The sequence below is a fragment of the Trichomycterus rosablanca genome, chromosome 10 (assembly GCF_030014385.1).
Source record: "Trichomycterus rosablanca isolate fTriRos1 chromosome 10, fTriRos1.hap1, whole genome shotgun sequence".
In the NCBI taxonomy this organism is placed as follows: Eukaryota; Metazoa; Chordata; class Actinopteri; order Siluriformes; family Trichomycteridae; genus Trichomycterus; species Trichomycterus rosablanca.
Window position 1 is genome coordinate 12456020 of NC_085997.1, and position 19976 is coordinate 12475995.

The following is a 19976-nucleotide window of genomic DNA, read 5'->3' on the forward strand; positions in this document are numbered from 1 at the left end:
TGCTTTATCCAAGGTATTCCTGCCTTGTGCCCAGAGTTTCCCCAGTGGTACCGGATGTGCCACAACCCTGACCAGGATAAAATAATTACTAAAGAATTAAAATGAAATAAAGTGAACTCCAAACAAACTGATGTTGGCTAGATCACCCATCTCTAATCATATGCAGGCTACATTATCTCTAGCTGTGCATTGCTAGATGGTACATTTATTGCAATAAATTTAAGGGAGCAAATAAAAGGAAACAAGATAGTTGATGTTGGGCGCTTGGGTGGCACAGCGTCCTAATGCATTAGAACGCCACTGCGGAGTGTTTGAACTCGAGTTCAAATCTCATCAAAGCCACCAACCTGGCAGGGCATCCCCTGACACAACTGACCATGAGGGAAGGGTGGACGGGTCTCCTCCCACTGATTCTGGTTTGGAACTATTTAGTTCTAATGTGTAAAAGCCCGTACGGAATGTGACTGCATATATTAAGGTTAAGAAGAGAGTTAAAGCTGTGTTTCAGCAGCGTTTCAGACTTTATTTTGGCTGGTCCTGTTCTACCATCCAGTGGCGGTACAGGAGTATGATTCATACTGACCACAGCTAGAACATACACAGACAGGATGTGGTCTCAAGATAACCCTACAGCACAAGCCATGAAACATGAGAGGGTGAGAGATGTAGACCATGGTACAGATTTGTGAAAAGCTGGAGTGCTGGTGAGAAAATGTCCACAAGGGACAGAGAAAAATTGAAATTTTGGGCAAAAAAAGATTATGGCAATTGCTATGAGCATGTGAGGTTGAGAGAAATGTTAGCAGAAAGCAGACTCACCCATTTGCTCCACTATATCTGGAGGGAAAACTCGAGAGGCAAAGGCTCTACGGAAGATGCTGGAGAATTCCTTATCCAGGCCTCCAATTCCCATGCGCTCAAAGTTCCAGTCGGGGTTAATGATGGACTGACGAGCTCCCCTGGTCTTGGCTTTACCTGCAAAGAAATCACACTGAAGTCACACTGGTTCATTATTAAACAAGTAAGTAAGTAAGTAAGTAAGTAAATTTTATTTATAAAGCACTCTTAAAACAACTTACATTGACCAAAGTGCTGTACATCGAACAAGCATACATAACACAACATTATGTTTAATAGACTAAACAATTATAATTACCACGGCTCCTCACTGTTCAAATGCCAGCTTATAAAGGTATGTTTTTAGGAGTGATTTAAAAAGATTAGTCACATGACTAGTGTGTCAAAATAGCCTTTATAAAACGAATAGTTCCGGTCCTAAAATCTGATTGGCTGAGCCACGTTTGAAGCCGTTGTAAAACCCCCGATATACGCACACCTATGACCACCTCACATCATTCCATATTAATACACCACTGAAAAGAAAAATGGAATGTTATGTTCGCCCTCATGTTGCCTAGCAACACTGTTAACGGACTACGTGATTTCGCGGAGAAATGCTTTTTGTAAGTGTTTTTGTAAATAAAAACATTTATAAATTGAACATTGTTGTATTTTATTATATTTTATGTTGACCGCCGTTTTATAAAAGCAATAAGCCACTCGAGACCGTGCGTTACTGCTATGATTTTATCACGGGGAAAGACGTCTCTCGTGGCTTATTGCTTTAGTATATACCCACCCATTTTAGTATTAGTTTGTCCCAATTTATTCACACAAAAATGACACTGCACACAATTCTAAAAAGTTAAAGCTCATGTATTAACAGCATAATTCCAAACTGCTAAAGTCTAAGCACAATTCCATTCTAAATCACAGCTTTACAAATCTCTGAAAACAAATTTCTGGTCACCTTTGGTCACCTAGAAACACTGGCCTTCACAATGCAACACTGACTAGCAATCAGCCTCACACATGTTGCTCCTGAGCAAATTAATTAGCAGAACATTTTAATTATTTGTTACATTCAGTTATTTCAATTAATTATAGTATAAGAGAGGCCTCAAGTAACCTATACAGGTGTTAGTCAAGAAGACTAGGTCAGGTGGTGCAGTGGTAAAACCACACTGGAACCAGAGCTGAGATCTCGAATACATTGTATCGAATGCTAGCTCTGCCTGCCGGCTAGGCTGAGCAGCCACATGAACAACGATTGGCCTGTGGTTCAGATATGGGCGGGATTAAGCCGGATAGGGTCTCTCTCTCATAACTAATGCAATTACGACCTCTGCTGGCTGATTAATGGCACCTGCACAGACATAAGAAAAGGGTGTGTCTCAGGCTGTGTCTCTCCGTACACAGTGCTGATCTGCACTGCAAGCTCATAAGATGCATACGGCATGCTGCCCACGTGTCAGAGGTTTGCTTTATTCTCCTCAATCAGAGCAGGGATCGGCACTGGCGGAGAGAAAGCATGATGCAATCAGGCAATTGGATGCGCTAAGAAGGGAGAAAAAGACAATGAGAGTAATAAGAGGCCTAACAGGCCTTGGAGGCCATCAAGGATTAGAATGATGAAGAGGAAGGCAAAGGCAAACCAATATTTCAAGTAAAATATATTTCCAACTTGATTACATGTTGGACCATGTAATCAATTATGGCCTAACCATGACTGAAGCTGGGCAGCTAGTCCAGCCAAATTAGAGCTGCTTTACAGAGGCCTCAGTTATCTGGGCCTTTAGAGAAGAAGTTTGTAAGAAATCACTTGAGTACTTGAATACTCTCTACAGTAATTACAGTATACTGTAATTTTATGGTTTTCATGGATATCTACAGAGCTCACAGAAATGTACCATATAGTGTAATGTTTTGTCTGACATTTACATAGCTATACAGTAAAATGTGTATATTATACTGTGTGACCATCACAGTCAATGTGGTTTTGGAAAATTATGCCTTTCTCCTGGAACACAATGTCCATTTTACAAACACTGTAAACACTCTGTCCACACTCGACTGTGTCTTGAATACACACCAGCTGAGGGAGAAACAGGTATATCATGTTCCATCTCGGTTCCGTTTAACTCTGACTGAGTGATGGAACAACTGAGAAATGAGAGTACAGCATCCTCTCAGTACTCTGTACTGACATGACACTATTTATACATTACCTCATTGTTTCTGTATATACACCTTATATGTCTAATATGGCCATTCTCTTTTCTCAGAGAGTGCTTGAACTTGATGATAGCACTGTCTTTGTCAAGGTCCCTGGGCAGCATGGAAGAAATGTCATGTGTTGCTATTGATAAATGTGGGGTCATACATCACCATGCACAACTTAGTCCCTATAACACTTACAGTTGCTAACATTCTTTGACAAACTCAAAAATATCCTCATCCTCCCACAGAAAGAGTAACATGCTAGGTGTCCCCACTGCATGGCCAGGAAGAACATTGCAGCCAATGTGGATGAGGTCCACTGGACTTAGAGACAGGATCTGTCTCACTGCATTTTTTCCAGTTGAGCCGAACACAGTGACAAATTATTTATTCATATTTATACTGTCTTTTTGTATTTGTGCATTGATTTTCTTTGCAGTGTTTCTCATTGTGTTTAGTGTCATTTACTGAGTTTTGCTACATATTATGTAAAATACGAAACTCCTGTGTTGCACATACATGTAGTACTGTACTGTTCATGGTATTTTGGGACAAAAAAGACCTACACTTTACCAAAACTAGAAAAAGAAAACTCATTTCCACACACATGATGGTGATTTCAATTCATCACATCAGTGTATATTTGATGCTCTGTAAAAGATAAGCATGTTATAGCTGTGTGTATTGTTTTGGTGGAAGAAATCAGTTTTAAGAAGAGAGAACATGGTTTCATGGAGGGCTGTGTTTCATTTTGCAAGAGAGTGGAGTTTTGACAAAGCAGTTAATTCTTTTCAGTAAGTGTTTAAGGAGCCACAGATTCTGAAAATATGTTTTAACTTTGGGGACAAGTTGTAAAACAAAACATGTAATGACACTGCCATCTTGTGAAATATTTTGGTAATTACAGTGTACACAAAAGTTTTTGGACTACATAACATCTGAACCATTACGCATACTGCCCCCCGGAGCTAAATACTTACCGATTTTGAGAATAAAGTCGAAATGATTATGAGAATAAAGTCGAAATTATTTGAAGATTAAAGTCAAAATTATTTCAAGATTAAAGTCGAAATATTACATCCAAAGAGTGTGCAGCCGTTGCAGGCTTGCCAGTTCAGAGGAGCACGGGTCTCAGCACCCGGATCGGCACGCTGAGGGCAGCCTCCAATGTTACTGTGGTTATCCAATAACCTGCGATTATTTTTGGGGGGTTGTTTGTATTGTACGCTTCCATCCACATAACATGGCGACTAAAACTGTCAATGCAACCATTTATAGCGATGCCATACGGCTTTAGTTTATCATACGAGTCCATAAGGCTCGGCTGAAATACTGGCGACGCCACAGACGCCGAGCGCACCGGTGGCGCTAGTTCTTCTAAATAAACACAGTTTATTGCAAAGCAGTTTCAGCGTCCTTACGCTCATAACAAACTGGTGCTGATGTGCCAGGAGAGTGGGGATTTCTTTATTTGTGAAACCGATACATAAGTATAACTTTACAAAATCATAAACATCCCTCATTTTAACACAAGGTTGCTATGGCCATAATATTTCGACTTTAATCTCGAAATCATTTTGACTTTAATTTCAAAATTATTTCAACTTTAATCTCGAAATCTAAATTTAAAAAAATATTTTTCTTTAAAGTGGCCCCAATAAGCCGTTCTAGCTAAATACTCCAATAAATAATCATTGTTTGCTTTTAAAACTAACCAGAAAGGTTGAGTGAAGAGCTCTCTGCCTTCTCAAAAATCATCTGACTGTTCCCATGCAACAAACCAATCTCAATCTGCAAAAAAAGGAAAAGAAAACGTAACATTGTAGATACTATAAACCAATCTCCATTCGCTACAAATGATCACAAGTACATCCTTAAATTTGGTTTTAAATAATACTACTAATACTAATAAAAAAGTGCTGAGTTGGTAAACAATAATCAAACATATCCAACATTTTGTTTAGTAAAAATTAGTTAAAAGTAACGTAAGTATTGCTAATAACAACTACAAATCTCATAATCCAGCCCTGTTCACTGCAGACGGGCATTATGATGCTGGATTCAAAATGAAGCTACCCCCTTTAAGCCAATGCGGTTCTTTAGGGTAGTTGCAAGCAATATTTAGGTTTAAGAGCTAGTACATTTAGGGCTTAATTAATAGGGAGTTTTAAAAAAGATATTTGCATTTTTTTTCATTTTCACCATTATTCTGGTCAAAGTAAGGGCAGGTCCATTTTCTCAGAGAAACACAGAGAAACTGAGCGCAAAGCAAAAATATATTTGACAGGGTGGCCCCACTTGTAGATAGGTCAGAAAATGATGCACAGCTCAGGATAAGCCTGGGTGTATTTCTGCCTATTACAATCACAGTAAAAGGCTCTGAACACAATTAGCCTAAGATTACCAGGTATCAGTGATTTGATGATTCATAATGTTCTTTCATTAATTAATTCATTTAATTTTAATCAAGCATTTTTTAAATTCATTCTTTCCTTTTTATTGTTATACTTGAATTGTATTTGTGCCTTTTTCTGTTTTGCAAAGCACTTTGAAGTACAGTTGTATTAGATGTGCTATATAAATAAAGATTATTATTATTATTTAATTAAGTCTTGGTCTTTGTGTGGGTGCATGTTAGGATTGAGTACAAATGCCCTGATGCCTTGTCGTTTGTTTGTTGATAAGTGGGGGGTTACCTTCTTTTTCTTGCCGGAGCTCTGCTCGCCCTTCAGGATGCTGGGATCCATGGCCTCAATGTCTTTGATTACTACCAAAAACAGCTTGTCACAGAAGCTAAAAACTAACTGTAAGGAGGGAGGGGTGGGGAAGAGGGTAGATGTGAGTCCTATTTACTGTGTATAATCTTCTCTTGTACTAGAAAAACACTAGTTGCAGGTTATACACAGTTACCAGCTTTAGCTAATTATGCTTCTCTTCTGTGATGCTGTACGGCAAACACAGCTGCGCTTTACCTGCTGGCCCATGCAGAACGCCTGCGAACTAAAATTCTGGATGAACTCGATAGCCATCTTGTCCGAATCGTAAGGGTTGCTGTCTACATTCTTCTTCTGCAGGAAATCGATCTCGAGGGTCATGGTTCCTACATACTGCTTAGATGTGTCAAAGTTATAGATGATCACTATAGAGGAAGAAAAACAACAAAACAGAAAGAGCACTAAATCTCTCTATTGAAGGTGCAGTGTGTAGAATTTACACACAAGATAAATTACAAAAGATAAATTACAAAAAATATCACAATGTTTGTTTGTTATTGACCCAACTATGCTGGACATTTAGCACAATAGCAGGCCATGTTTGGGCTTCAGAAACACAAGGATCACTGATAGGAATAATTTGTGTTAGTAGGAATGATAAAATAAGCAGGCCTGTCTAGAAGATCACTCATAGGAATTATTAGTATTAGTAGGAATAATATGATATTCATTACTGCACCTTTAAATGTTTACAGTTCAGATCCAAGCTTTAACATATTTCACTTCTTATTAAAGGTGCTTGGGTGGTGCAGAGGTCTATTATGCTAACCCACCAGCGCTGGAAACCAGGTTAAAATCTCAGTTGTGCTATCACCCTGGTGGGCTCCTACACTGAGGCTGTGTCTGGCCGAAGCTCTGAGATGGATTGGCACACTGTCCCGGGGATTCCTGATTTGTGCTCAGTGTTTCTGGTGGAACCGTACCTGTCCAATTTTCGGACAAAACTAAGTTGACATTTGTGACTCATATCATTGGCTTAGGGGGATGATGCTCGGATGGTGCAGCAATAAAACACACTACCACTGAGATACAGGGTTCGAATCTCAGAAGTGGGTGTCTACACAGACACGATTGTCTTTGTCTGAGGGAGGAGCTATGACCGAACAGCCTAGCCATTGGGAGGTGCACTAAGATAGTGCGCTAAGATAATACATGTATGCCTTATAATGAGAAATGTAGTTTACTTTTGTTTGTTTGTTTTGTTTATTAGGATTTTTAATGTCATGTTTTACACTTTTGGTTACATTAATGACAGAAACGGTAGTTACTCATTACACAAAATTCATCAGTTCACAAGTTAATATCAAACAGTCATGGACAATTTTGTACCTCCAATTTACCTCCCTTGCAAGTCTTTGGACTGTGGGAGGAAACCGGAGCTCCTGGAGGAAACCCACACAGACACAGGGAGAACATGCAAACTCCATACAGAATGGACCCGGACTGCCCAACCTGGGGATTAAACCCAGGACCTTCTTGCTGTAAGGCGACAGTGTTACCCACTTAGCCACTGTGCCGCCCTAGTTTAAACTAGTAAATTAATTTCAAAAAGACATTGAGTCCCTCTACAGCCTAAAAAGTACATACCAACAAGTGTGGGTAGTTGCTAAAGAACCACATAGCAGATTAGTTGTGCACTCAACCCCTTTTATTCTGTCATTTCAAAGAAATCTTGTTGTGAACCCAAACCCCAATCTCAATTCTACAACAATACTTTCCATTATTACTCAGACCAAGTGGAGTTTTCTGTTCCGTATATCCCAGCAGTCCTTTGTAACCTTATTCAGAAAGCCAGTTCTCACCAGCTGGGCTAAATATGACAAGTTTTTACACTAGCATTTCAAACCGTACGTTCAGCCCATATCTTCAAATGCAGAAGATCATTAGGGATATCATGCCATTCACAAACAGTGACATTTACCCTCTCTGTGCTGTTTGATTTCAGAGCTGAGCCTCACTCCTTCTCTCCCACCAAATAAATCTCGCGTCAGTGTAATCTGACCCTATAAATAATAAACGTCCTGCGCCAACATATACTTCCAACTTTCTGACTCCAGTGTTATATGACATCGCTGTCAGCAGAATTAGGACAGATGGACCAGCTTTGTGTAACAGTAGCAGCCTGACAGGGCTTAAACATTTAACATTCTCATCAACGGTCCAACACCTTAGCCTCTGAACCAGCACAGTCCTGTTGTTGTGGCCATCAGGGATCAAGAATTATTATTAATTTTAATTCTCATTAAACTAAACATTCTTGTAATAGAAGGCGCTTGAGTGGCGCAGCTGCAAATGATGCTAGCCCACTACTGCTGGGATCCAGGGTTCGAATCATCAATAATGCAGTGGGGATGGGGGGCGAGGCCTGTTTGGCGTGTGTTACTGCATTGTGCCCAGTAACTAATGACTTATTAGTCATTAAATAACCAACCACAGTGGCTCAGGTAGTGCAGCGGTAAAACACGCTAACACACCAGAGCTGACATCTCAAACTCGTCGGTTCGAATCTCAGCTGTGACACCGGCAGGCTGAGCGCCTACATGAACAATGATTGGCTTGCCAGAGGGGACTCCTCATAACTGATGCAATTATGACCTCTGCTGGCTGACTGATGGCACCTGCACAGAGACGGGGATAATGTGGACAGGGTGTGTCTCTCCGTACACAAAGCTGATCCACATATGAACTCACCTCATGCAGGCAAAAGATGCAGTCGGATCCTGCACACGTGTCGGAGGGGGCGTGTTTTATTAATAATAATTAGCCGACCACTTACACTGATTAGATAACATTATGACCACATTCCTAATATTGTGTTGGTCCCCCTTTTGCTGCCCCACACGCAACAAACTGTGATGCACTGTGTTTCTGACACCTTTCTATCAGAACCAGCATTAACTTTAGCAATTTGAGCTACAGTAGCTGGTCTGTTGGATAGGACCACATGGGCCAGCCTTCGCTCCCCAAGTGCATCAATGAACCTTGGCCGCCAATGACCCCGTCGCTGGTTTATCACTGTTCCTTCCTTGGACCACTTTTAATAGATAATGACCACTGCAGATCAGGAACACCCCACAAGAGCTGCAGTTTTGGAGATGCTCTGACCCAGTCGTCTAGCCATCACAATTTGGTCCTTGTCAAACTCGCTCAAAACCTTACACTCCTTACGCTTTCCTGCTTCTAACACATCAGTTTTGAGGATAAAACGTTCACTTGCTGCCTAATATATCCCCCCCCCCCCCCCCCCCCCCCCACTAGCAGGTGCTGTGATGAAGAGATAATCAGTGTTATTTACTTCACCTGCCAGTGGTCATAATGTTATGCCCGGCCAGTGTATATGGTTGGTATATGGTGTTACGACTAGCAAATGTGTTTATTTCTCCTATTTGAAGAATTTAAAAACCTGTAACTTTAATCAGCTTCAAAGATTTTTGCAATATAAAAGAAACACCAGTTATTTTAGTAAACCAAAGAGTTTTGAAACTCAACCAAACCAAATCAAATCAATGCCTCCCTTCTACACGATGGCCAAAAAAAACTCAGATAAACCAGCGGACTATATCCTGGAGCTGGGGTGGAATCTGTCTCTTTCCTTCTGTTTACTGAGCCTGAGGCTCCATTTCCATATAATAAGCAGCTCTCAAAACATTAATAACTCAAAATTTATGATGTACAATAATACAACAGCTGCTTTCTTAAACATACTGAAAAAATAAAACATAAAATACAATGTTGCATATTGTCCTTTTTTGTTAATATGTTAATTAGTATTAATTAATATAGTTAATTCAGTAAATGAAAAGTAGATGTAAACTCAAATTGTGCAGAACTGTGTTCTCAGTGGAGCAGATAATTTCCATAAAAGATGGAATCTGATCAGGGACACATGGTGAATAAGCCAATTAGCCTTTCATGACATTTGCAACTAGGGATGTACCGATCACGTTTTTTTGTTCCCGATCCCGATCATTAATTTTGATCCCGATCTGATACCGAGTCTCAAACTGATACTTTCTAGATATTGTCTAGATAAGAACTAGATAATACTGTTCACACAGTGCACACTTTATTACAGTGTAGTACGTTACAGTTATTCAAATTAATCCAATGTATATGTTTAACAACTTAATAGCTCTGCAGTGCTGTAGGAAAGAAATTGCCTGCATCCAAGCTATTGCTTAATGTTCTTTTATTTTTACAAAATAAAAATAAACAAACTTTGCAGCATTGTAGTAGTAAAACTAGAACACTCAAAATGAAGTGAAGGTTCTTTTTGAGGAAAATCAGCATCTCTGTCGTGTTAGCGGACAGCCGGTTCCTCTTCTCATCATATAATAATAAACTTGCTGTATTCGACTGAGTGTTTATTTTTTAGGTGCCGTATCAAATTGGTAGTAATTGTAGAAGAAGAACTGAGTAATATTGTCATTATACTTGTGTACAACGAAATTTTGTTTGATACTCTCCAAAATATAATAAAAGAAGAAGAAGATAAAGTATTTACAGAAACATATGGAGTATGGATTTTAGATAAATAAAATAAAATAAATTATGATTGAATATGAATATACAAAGTGACTGTGCTCTGTGGAAATACCAGTTAAATTCCAAAAATTATTATTTGTTTTATTATTTTATGTTTAGATGAAAAAAAGGTTTCATGTACTTGTGCAAATACGCAATGTTCAAGTTCACAGTCTCTTGTAGATCGTTTGGTTAAATGATATCTGGTTTGTTTCTTATGAGCCACCGTACTTGTATGCGTGTTGTAACTGTAACAAACTTTTCTGTGGTTGTATTGTGACAATGGTTTAATGGACGTTTCTACGCAAAGTGAGTGTGTTTTGACCCTTTGGGGCTTCCATAGTGCATGGAATAGCGTGCTTGGCTGTCCGCTATTCGGTACTGTAACAGAAGAAGTTAATAAAGTGTTATGCTGCCGACAATTTGTGAATATACCGTGTATTTATTTCTTTATTAAGCAAGTGCATCACTTTGTTGTTTTGTAAACCGGAGTGATCCTTGACTCACACACCATATAAATAGTAAAATTCTACAGTAATGAACGCAGCTCTGCTACTACCGGCTCGTGAAAAGCTCACATTGCAGACATTACACTTCACTGGTGGACTTGTTTCACTCTTCAGTTTAAAGTATTTCCACACAGTGGACATGCTGACACAAAACAAAGGATTAGGATTGGCCTTAGTAAAGCCGATACCGATCAATTAAAAAATGCCTTGTTCGGCCCCAATTCCGATCTTTGAGATCGGATTGGGACATCCCTATTTGCAACACATAAATAAAACTTTTTTGTTACTGATATTATTAATATGATATTTGAACAAGCCTGTATACTGCACACCAATAAAATACTCAAGAAAATAATGCCCATAAGGTGCCATGAGTGATAGAATTTTAAAGATTTACCATCTACATCTTGATTGAGAGAAAGGCCGGCCCATTTCCTCTGTAAAAGAGAAAGAAAATATACCATTAAATATGTAAACACTTTATTCTACATTTATCGGTGAGATTCTCCATCTAAAACTTTCCATCAACTTTCTTTTGAGAATTAACTTTTAAAATAGGTAATATAAAAATATACAGTGGGGGCTAGTAAAAATTATTATTATTTTTTTATTTCAGAACTAGTATAAAGCTGGCATGTTGGGTGCTCAGGCACCCAGTGGAACCAGATGCAGGTGTAAGAGAAAAGTGGTGTGGCTCAGTTATAGAATCATGTCATTGTGCCTTCCCAAATACGGCCAGCAGAGGGGGCATGGAGGTACAAATATGATGACTCATTGAAGGTGGGACGTGTCTACCTCTGCTGGCAACCTGTCCTTTCCTTGAAAACATGATGGCTGGCTCGATCAGGTCAGGCGTATGAGGCCAACACCCAACATCCCATGGAAATGGGATTTGCAAAATTTGTGTGTCTGTCCCATCAATAATCCTTTGACGTATCCTTACTGCCATTCACCCCAGCAGGGGAAACATGCTTTGGGCTTTAAGGCACATCTTCCACATCATCCTTGTTATACTCTATTGCAAATTGTTGATAAATATGATAAGACTGTTAGAGTGGAGTGTATGATACAGGTTATGTTAGTTTTGCATGTTGTCTGCCAAGTTGTTTGCAACTAAAAACAATGTATTTTGCAGTAATTTGGTATATTTTTGGTGTCTAAATCTATAATTTGGTATCAGGTACACTTTATTATGTCATATTTTGACTTATATGATCAGTCATCAGATTTTTAAGATTGTTAAATACACCGATCAGCCATAACATTAAAACCACCTCCTCGTTTCTACACACATTGTCCAGTTTATCAGCTCCACTTACCATATAGAAGCACTTTGTAGTTTTACAATTACTGACTGTAGTTCATACAGTATGTTTCTTTACATACTCTTTTTAGCCTGCTTTCACCCTGTTCTTCAATGGTCAGGACCACCACAGAGCAGGTATTATTTAGGTGGTGGATGATTCCCAGCACGGCAGTGACACTGACATGGTGGTGGTGTGTTAGTGTGTGTTGTGCTGGTATGAGTGGATCAGACACAGCAGCGCTGCTGGAGTTTTTAAATACCGTGTCCACTCACTGTCCACTCTATTAGACACTCCTACCTAGTTGGTCCACCTTGTAGATGTAAAGTCAGAGACGGTCGCTCATCTATTGCTGCTGTTTGAGTTGGTCATCTTCTAAATCTTCATCAGTAGTCACAGGACGCTGCCCATGGGGCGCTGTTGGCTGGATATATTTTTGGTTGGTGGACTTTTCACAGTCCAGCAGTGACAATGAGGTGTTAAAAAAACTTCAGCAGCATTGCTGTGTCTTATACACTCATATCAGCACAACACACCCTTAAGCACCACCACCATGTCAGTGTCAGTGCAGTGCTGAGAATGACCCACCACCCAAATAATACCTACTCTGAAGTGGTCCAGTAGGGGTCCTGACTATTGAAGAACAGCATGAAAGAGGGTTAACAAAGCATGCAGAGAAACAGATGGACTACAGTCAGTAATTGTAGAACTACAAAGTGCTCCTATATGGTAAGTGGAGCTGATAAAATGGACAGTGAGAGTAGAAACGAAAAGGTGGTTTTAATGTTATGGCTGATCAGTGTATTTACCAGTGAAATTTTGGGAATGTTTTGATAGAAAAAAAACTTATAAAATATATTAATTTATCTCATATAAATAATTTACATGAAGAAGTTATTCCCTGTAAGGTTTATAAAAGAGGAAAGATAAAGTTACAGCAGTACCTTGGAGTTCTGGCAGCTGTTGTGTTTACAGATGAAGAGAGAGCAGTTAAAGACAGAGGAAGTGACAGTGTGAGCTATTAGAAGCATGCAAAGCAGCCGACTAAAGAAGCTACATGCTGACACAGACAATTAAGATAATTTTTCTGAATTTTCTAACCTAAACAGACAGCTGGATAACTAAACAGACAGCTGGATAACTAAACAGACAGCTGGCTGGCATGAAATCAGAGCTGAACGGACAGAGATAAATGAATAAGAAATCTAGCAAAACCATTTAATCATCTAATCAGCATACACCTGAAATGTGCAGAAATGTGGTTCAACAGGCACATTTTAAACTAAGCAGGTCAGAAAAATTTGACAGATCAATCTAGACAGTGAGTCTGTTTAGTTCTAGGGTACCTGGGGTAAGCTGAAGGCAATGGTTCCAGGAACCACACTTTGATGCATCTTTACAGTGAACACATACTTATGAGTGGGTGTAGTCCTAATCATCACATGCCTAAAAAGAGATAAAAAGTCACTCATGATTATGTTGTTATATAAACATGAACAGGCTGCATTTAAACATGTATATAGCATATAAAATATTTTCATAAAATACTCACTGTCCTGACTTGAAGTCTTTCTCATTGGTCACTACACAGTTGGTCAGCGACAGCTCATCCGTCGGACATCGAGCTGCTTGCATAGTCTGTAGAGGAGACCAGTTGTCATGTATTATTGCTTCAATCATTTAAACTTGTCGTTCACTAGTTCTGTCATTGGTTATTGCTTTATCATATGTCATTATACATACACCGATCAGCCATAACATTAAAACCACCTCCTTGTTTCTACACTCACTGTCCATTTTATCAGCTCCACTTACCATATAGGAGCACTTTGTAGTTCTACAATTACTGACTGTAGTCCATCTGTTTCTCTGCATGCTTTGTTAGCCCCATTTCACCCTGTTCTTCAATGGTCAGGACCCCCACAGGACCACCACAGAGCAGGTATTATTGAGTGGTGGGTCATTCTCAGCACTGACACTGACATGGTGACAGATGGTACATGGTACTGACATGCAGTGACACTGACATGGTGGTGGTGTGTTAGTGTGGACGCTCGCTCTGGCTGCACGCTTTCTGTCTGCTCTCCGCTTGCTTTTAGTTTTTAGTTATTTTAGTTATTTTTTATCTTTTATTTCTAAAATATAGAGCTCAATCAGCAGACACCGACAATAGATCGGCTGGAAAGGCACAGAATTACAGAAATACATTAAACTAGACATTTAGTTAACTGAGTTTTCCACTAGCCGTCAGACTGAACTCAGGCACAGTTATCAGGACTACCATGGCTCCTTTCACTACAGCGGGTTCTTCGTGCTGCTCCAACTGCTACAGACTCCTACGGAAAATCGCTGTGCTGGAGACAAAAATGCTCACAATCCTACCTGGAACGGATAGGAGAAATGGTTCCAGATCACTCGAGGGCGAGTCAAAATCTAACACAGAACAACCAGCTAAACTAAGGCTAGACAGCTTAACAGACCTCCCGAAGCTTGACAGAAGTCAATGAAAACAGGGGAACAGAAACGAGCCATGTGAGAGAATAAGTCAGTGGCACAAACTTGGAGCAACACCAAAAGCACAAAAGCAGCAGGTGGCTGTCTTAATGTCTTCCACGCCAGACTGTTCAACATGGGCTCGGAAAGCTAAAACTATTCCAAAAGCTAGCACAATTACACCCCGTAGGAAAATAGCAGGGTCGCAACAAAAACCGATCCCTTTGCTGAATCGTTTTGAACCGCTCAGAAATCTGATCGAGGTTATCCCCAGTGGTAATGGTAACGAATCAAAACCAGCGAAGCTGACTATAAAAGGGGTCTCAAAGCGGGCTAGCAAAAACACGAGGCTGATTAAGCAGAGAACGCTCCGAAAACTCTGATCGTCGGTGACTCTGCCATCAAGAATATAGGCAGCAGATCAATGCTAACATGCTGTCTCCCGAACGTGACTGTCTCGGAATTAAATGAGGAACTTCCCAACATTCTCTCCCAGCATGGAGTGATCGACCGAATGTTTTCACGGCTACTCAACCTCAACACGTGGCTAAGCAGAACCTGCAGTTTGAAAGGTATAGATTATATTGACAATTTTAATCTATTCTGGGGGCGCAGATAATTTTTTTACCCAGATGGCACCCACCTAAGCAAGACTGGAGTGAAGGCACTAAAGGACAACCTCCATTTTGCTCTTCGCCACCCATCTGCTTCTTGGACTGACTCGACACAATACGTGCATCCTCAATCTCCCTCACCTGCCTTCAACCATGAAGGACCATCAAACATACAATCCCCATCACTGGAGAACACAGCTCAGGCTGAGTTTCTGACTCTTGACGAAAGCTATTACGACCTTCATCATCAGGCAGTGACACAGCAGTCAACAGCAGAGACATCACAGTCATCCTCCAACTTCTCTCTCTCAACAACATCACCTCCACATATGGATTTCACAGAGAAAATGGAGAAACTGGTGTGTGTTGGGACTAAATTCTCACACTCCATCTCAGCCAGTCCACAGGTTTCACCCAAAAAGCCCAGGGCACCCCTTCCCCTTCCCCCCCTTCCCCCCGTGCTCTGAGGCCACTTCAGCACCGTCAGCAGCAGCCTTGTACTTCATCTACTCTGGCTGTACAGAGTTCAGAATGTTCAGCGAGTGCTACTGATAGCGGCTGCAGAATACAAAACAATGATAATACGTTGTGATGTGTTCAGGGTCCTTGCTATAGCAGATATGATACTGACAACAGTTTGGAGAGTAAGCTTGGACCCAGTATGCCTGAAATGTTTTCTATTCCTGTGTTGATTAGAAATAGAAAGAATAGAACGCATTCAGCATATCAAGTCAACCAGTCTAACCTCTTACCTGTACCACGACAACCTCGGGCTGCCCCAGGGGCTCCTGTGGTTCCTTTAAAGCTAGCTCTGCTTAATATTAGATCTCTAGCCAACAAATCATTTTTAGTGAATAACATAATTCTATCTTACAGTTTAGATTTTCTGTTTCTAACTGAAACATGGTTAGCAGAAGGCAGCAGTGCTACTGTTCTTAATGAAACAGCACCAGCAAACTTCAGTTCAATGAATGTGTGTCGAAGTGGTAGGAAAGGTGAAGGAGTAGCTGCCTTATTTAAAGATGTATTCCAGTGCAAAGAGACTGTGCTTGGCAATTTTATGTCTTTTGAATACCTCTGTTTTATTTTGAAGGGTACTCCCAAAATTTTATTTTTAACCATTTATAAACCTCCAAGATACTCTGCATATTTTATAGATGAATTTACTGAACTACTGTCAGTTACCTCCACTGAGTACAGCTTCTTCATCATAACTGGGGATTTTAACATCCACTTAGATAATAACAAGGACAATAACACCAAAGAACTTTTTGGACTTTTTGACACGTTTGGTCTATTGCAACATGTGAAAGGGCCTACACATACTCGAGGGCACACTCTGGATCTAGTAATTTCTAAAGGTCTTAACATTTCTTCTGTTATGGTCAAGGACTTGGCCCTCTCTGATCATTTTTGTGTCTTCTTTGAAATGCTGATCACTCCAGATGCTCAAACTAGCTCTGTTTCTGTTAAGAAAAGGTGCATAAATGAAAGTACTAGTTCTCAGTTTATGGAGGCCATAGCTATATCACCAACTTTAACACTAGCTTGACTGAAAATCTGAGATTCTGAAAACAAACCCCTCCTTCTACACAACCATTAGAGCGCTATCAGAACCATAACACAACTCTGCTCGCCACAATCAACAAAATTAGACGAAATTCCCCCTCCAGCAAAAAGTGCCAAGGGCCGGGCTGAATTGTCCACACAAGTTTATAAATCTGGCAGTGCCACACTGACAGTGTATGTTCCTAGGAAGAACAAGTTGGTCTGCGTTCTCAGCACCATGCACCAGCATGTGCTAGTTGGAGATGAGCGCAAACGGAAACCAAACACTATTACAGATTACAACTCCATGAAGGTATGTATATGCATAATGTTGCCACACTGGTTTAATGTACTTATACATGTTGCACTGTTTTCAAAATGTAACATTCACCTCTCAAAATATTTTTTTTGCAGTGTGGTGTCGACATAATGGACCAGATGGCACGTGTGTATACGGTACGTGCAGCCACACGCAGGTGGTCCGTTGCCGTATTTTACAACATGCTTGACCTAGCAGCGATGAACGCATATGTGTTGTACAAAGCATGCACCAGGTCCACCGAAAGCAGAAGAGATTTTATACATGGCCTTGCACTGGAACTTCGGCAGAATTTTATGCTGGGAAAGGTTATGACACAAAAGCAACATCCGTCGCCTGTTCCTGGAAAGACGACGCAGTGTCAGGTGCAGACGCTCTGCACTAGAAACCGCAGCACAAAAGTGTGGAGTTTGCAACAAGTACACCTGTCGCAAATGTAGAACTGAGAAAAACTGGGTGTGTAATAAGTGTGAATAACATGTATAGCTACAATCACACACACACACACACACACACACACACACACACACACACACGTGTATATATATATATATATATATATATTAGGGCTGTCGAAGTTAACGCGATAATAACGCATTAACGGGATCTCAATTTAACGCGATTAAAAAAAATAGTGCCGTTAACGCAGATTCTAGTTCATGTTGAGACTTGACTGGTAGAACAAACGTTTTAATGTCGGACTTGCCACCGTTTTTCATTTGCGGTTTGTTAACATAATGTAACCGAGCGTCGTAGTGTCGTAGTGATGTACTTGCATAATAAAGAAATAAATACACGCTATATTCACAAGTTGTCGGGAGCAGAACACTTTTATTAACTCCTTCTGTTACGGTAAAGAACACCGGACAGCTGAGTCAAGCACGTTGTCCATGAACTATGGAAGCCCCAAAGGGTCAAAACACACTCACTTCGTGTAGAAACGTCCATTAAACCATTGGATAGTATTACTGCCTAGTATGTGAGTGAATAAAACTCCCTTACAGTTTTCTCTTGTCCCAGCAGTTTTTAACATCAGTACATTTAGCATAAAATGTGTTCATTATTTTAATTGTAACATTTCACTTAAAAATCCTTGTTTTCTATAACATTTACACAGATTTTTTTTTTTATGCGATTAATCGCGATTAACTATATGAAATTCTGAGATTAATCGCGATTAAAAATTTTAATCGTTTGACAGCCCTAATATATATATATATATATATATATATATATTGTATATACAGTATATATACAGTGTATCACAAAAGTGAGTACACCCCTCACATTTCTGCAAATATTTCATTATATCTTTTCATGGGACAACACTATAGACATGAAACTTGGATATAACTTAGAGTAGTCAGTGTACAGCTTGTATAGCAGTGTAGATTTACTGTCTTCTGAAAATAACTCAACACACAGCCATTAATGTCTAAATAGTTGGCAACATAAGTGAGTACACCCCACAGTGAACATGTCCAAATTGTGCCCAAATGTGTCGTTGTCCCTCCCTGGTGTCATGTGTCAAGGTCCCAGGTGTAAATGGGGAGCAGGGCTGTTAAATTTGGTGTTTTGGGTACAATTCTCTCATACTGGCCACTGGATATTCAACATGGCACCTCATGGCAAAGAACTCTCTGAGGATGTGAGAAATACAATTGTTGCTCTCCACAAAGATGGCCTGGGCTATAAGAAGATTGCTAACACCCTGAAACTGAGCTACAGCATGGTGGCCAAGGTCATACAGCGGTTTTCCAGGACAGGTTCCACTCGGAACAGGCTTCGCCAGGGTCGACCAAAGAAGTTGAGTCCACGTGTTCGGCGTCATATCCAGAGGTTGGCTTTAAAAAATAGACACATGAGTGCTGCCAGCATTGCTGCAGAGGTTGAAGATGTGGGAGGTCAGCCTGTCAGTGCTCAGACCATACGCCGCACACTGCATCAACTCAGTCTGCATGGTCGTCATCCCAGAAGGAAGCTGACGCACAAGAAAGCCCGCAAACAGTTTGCTGAAGACAAGCAGTCCAAGAACATGGATTACTGGAATGCCCTGTGGTCTGACGAGACCAAGATAAACTTGTTTGGCTCAGATGGTGTCCAGCATGTGTGGCGGCGCCCTGGTGAGAAGTACCAAGACAACTGTATCTTGCCTACAGTCAAGCATGGTGGTGGTAGCATCATGGTCTTGGGCTGCATGAGTGTTGCTGGCACTGGGGAGCTGCAGTTCATTGAGGGAAACATGAATTCCAACATGTACTGTGACATTCTGAAACAGAGCATGATCCCCTCCCTTCGAAAACTGGGCCTCATGGCAGTTTTCCAACAGGATAACGACCCCAAACACAACCTCCAAGATGACAACTGCCTTGCTGAGGAAGCTGAAGGTAAAGGTGATGGACTAAACCCAATTGAGCACCTGTGGCGCATCCTCAAGTGGAAGGTGGAGGAGTTCAAGGTGTCTAACATCCACCAGCTCCGTGATGTCATCATGGAGGAGTGGAAGAGGATTCCAGTAGCAACCTGTGCAGCTCTGGTGAATTCCATGCCCAGGAGGGTTAAGGCAGTGCTGGATAATAATGGTGGTCACACAAAATATTGACACTTTGGGCACAATTTGGACATGTTCACTGTGGGGTGTACTCACTTATGTTGCCAGCCATTTAGACATTAATGGCTGTGTGTTGAGTTATCTTCAGAAGACAGTAAATCTACACTGCTATACAAGTTGTACACTGACTACTCTAAGTTATATCCAAGTTTCATGTCTATAGTGTTGTCCCATGAAAAGATATAATGAAATATTTGCAGAAATGTGAGGGGTGTACTCA

General features: G+C 40.5%; 1 protein-coding gene across 3 annotated transcripts in view; it reads right to left on the minus strand.

Annotated features, from left to right (window-relative positions):
• The window catches only part of nsfb (N-ethylmaleimide-sensitive factor b), a 68614-nt gene that overhangs the window by 42032 nt on the left and 6606 nt on the right, over nt 1-19976 (minus strand). For all 3 annotated transcript variants that reach the window (XM_063002838.1, XM_063002837.1, XM_063002836.1), the window contains exons 2-8: nt 13724-13809; nt 13518-13617; nt 11265-11304; nt 6033-6199; nt 5757-5864; nt 4776-4851; nt 820-975 (exon numbers count right to left, since the gene is read on the minus strand). In XM_063002838.1, the coding sequence (XP_062858908.1) occupies nt 820-975; nt 4776-4851; nt 5757-5864; nt 6033-6199; nt 11265-11304; nt 13518-13617; nt 13724-13809 (733 nt within the window). The remainder of the gene's footprint in view (nt 1-819; nt 976-4775; nt 4852-5756; nt 5865-6032; nt 6200-11264; nt 11305-13517; nt 13618-13723; nt 13810-19976) is intronic.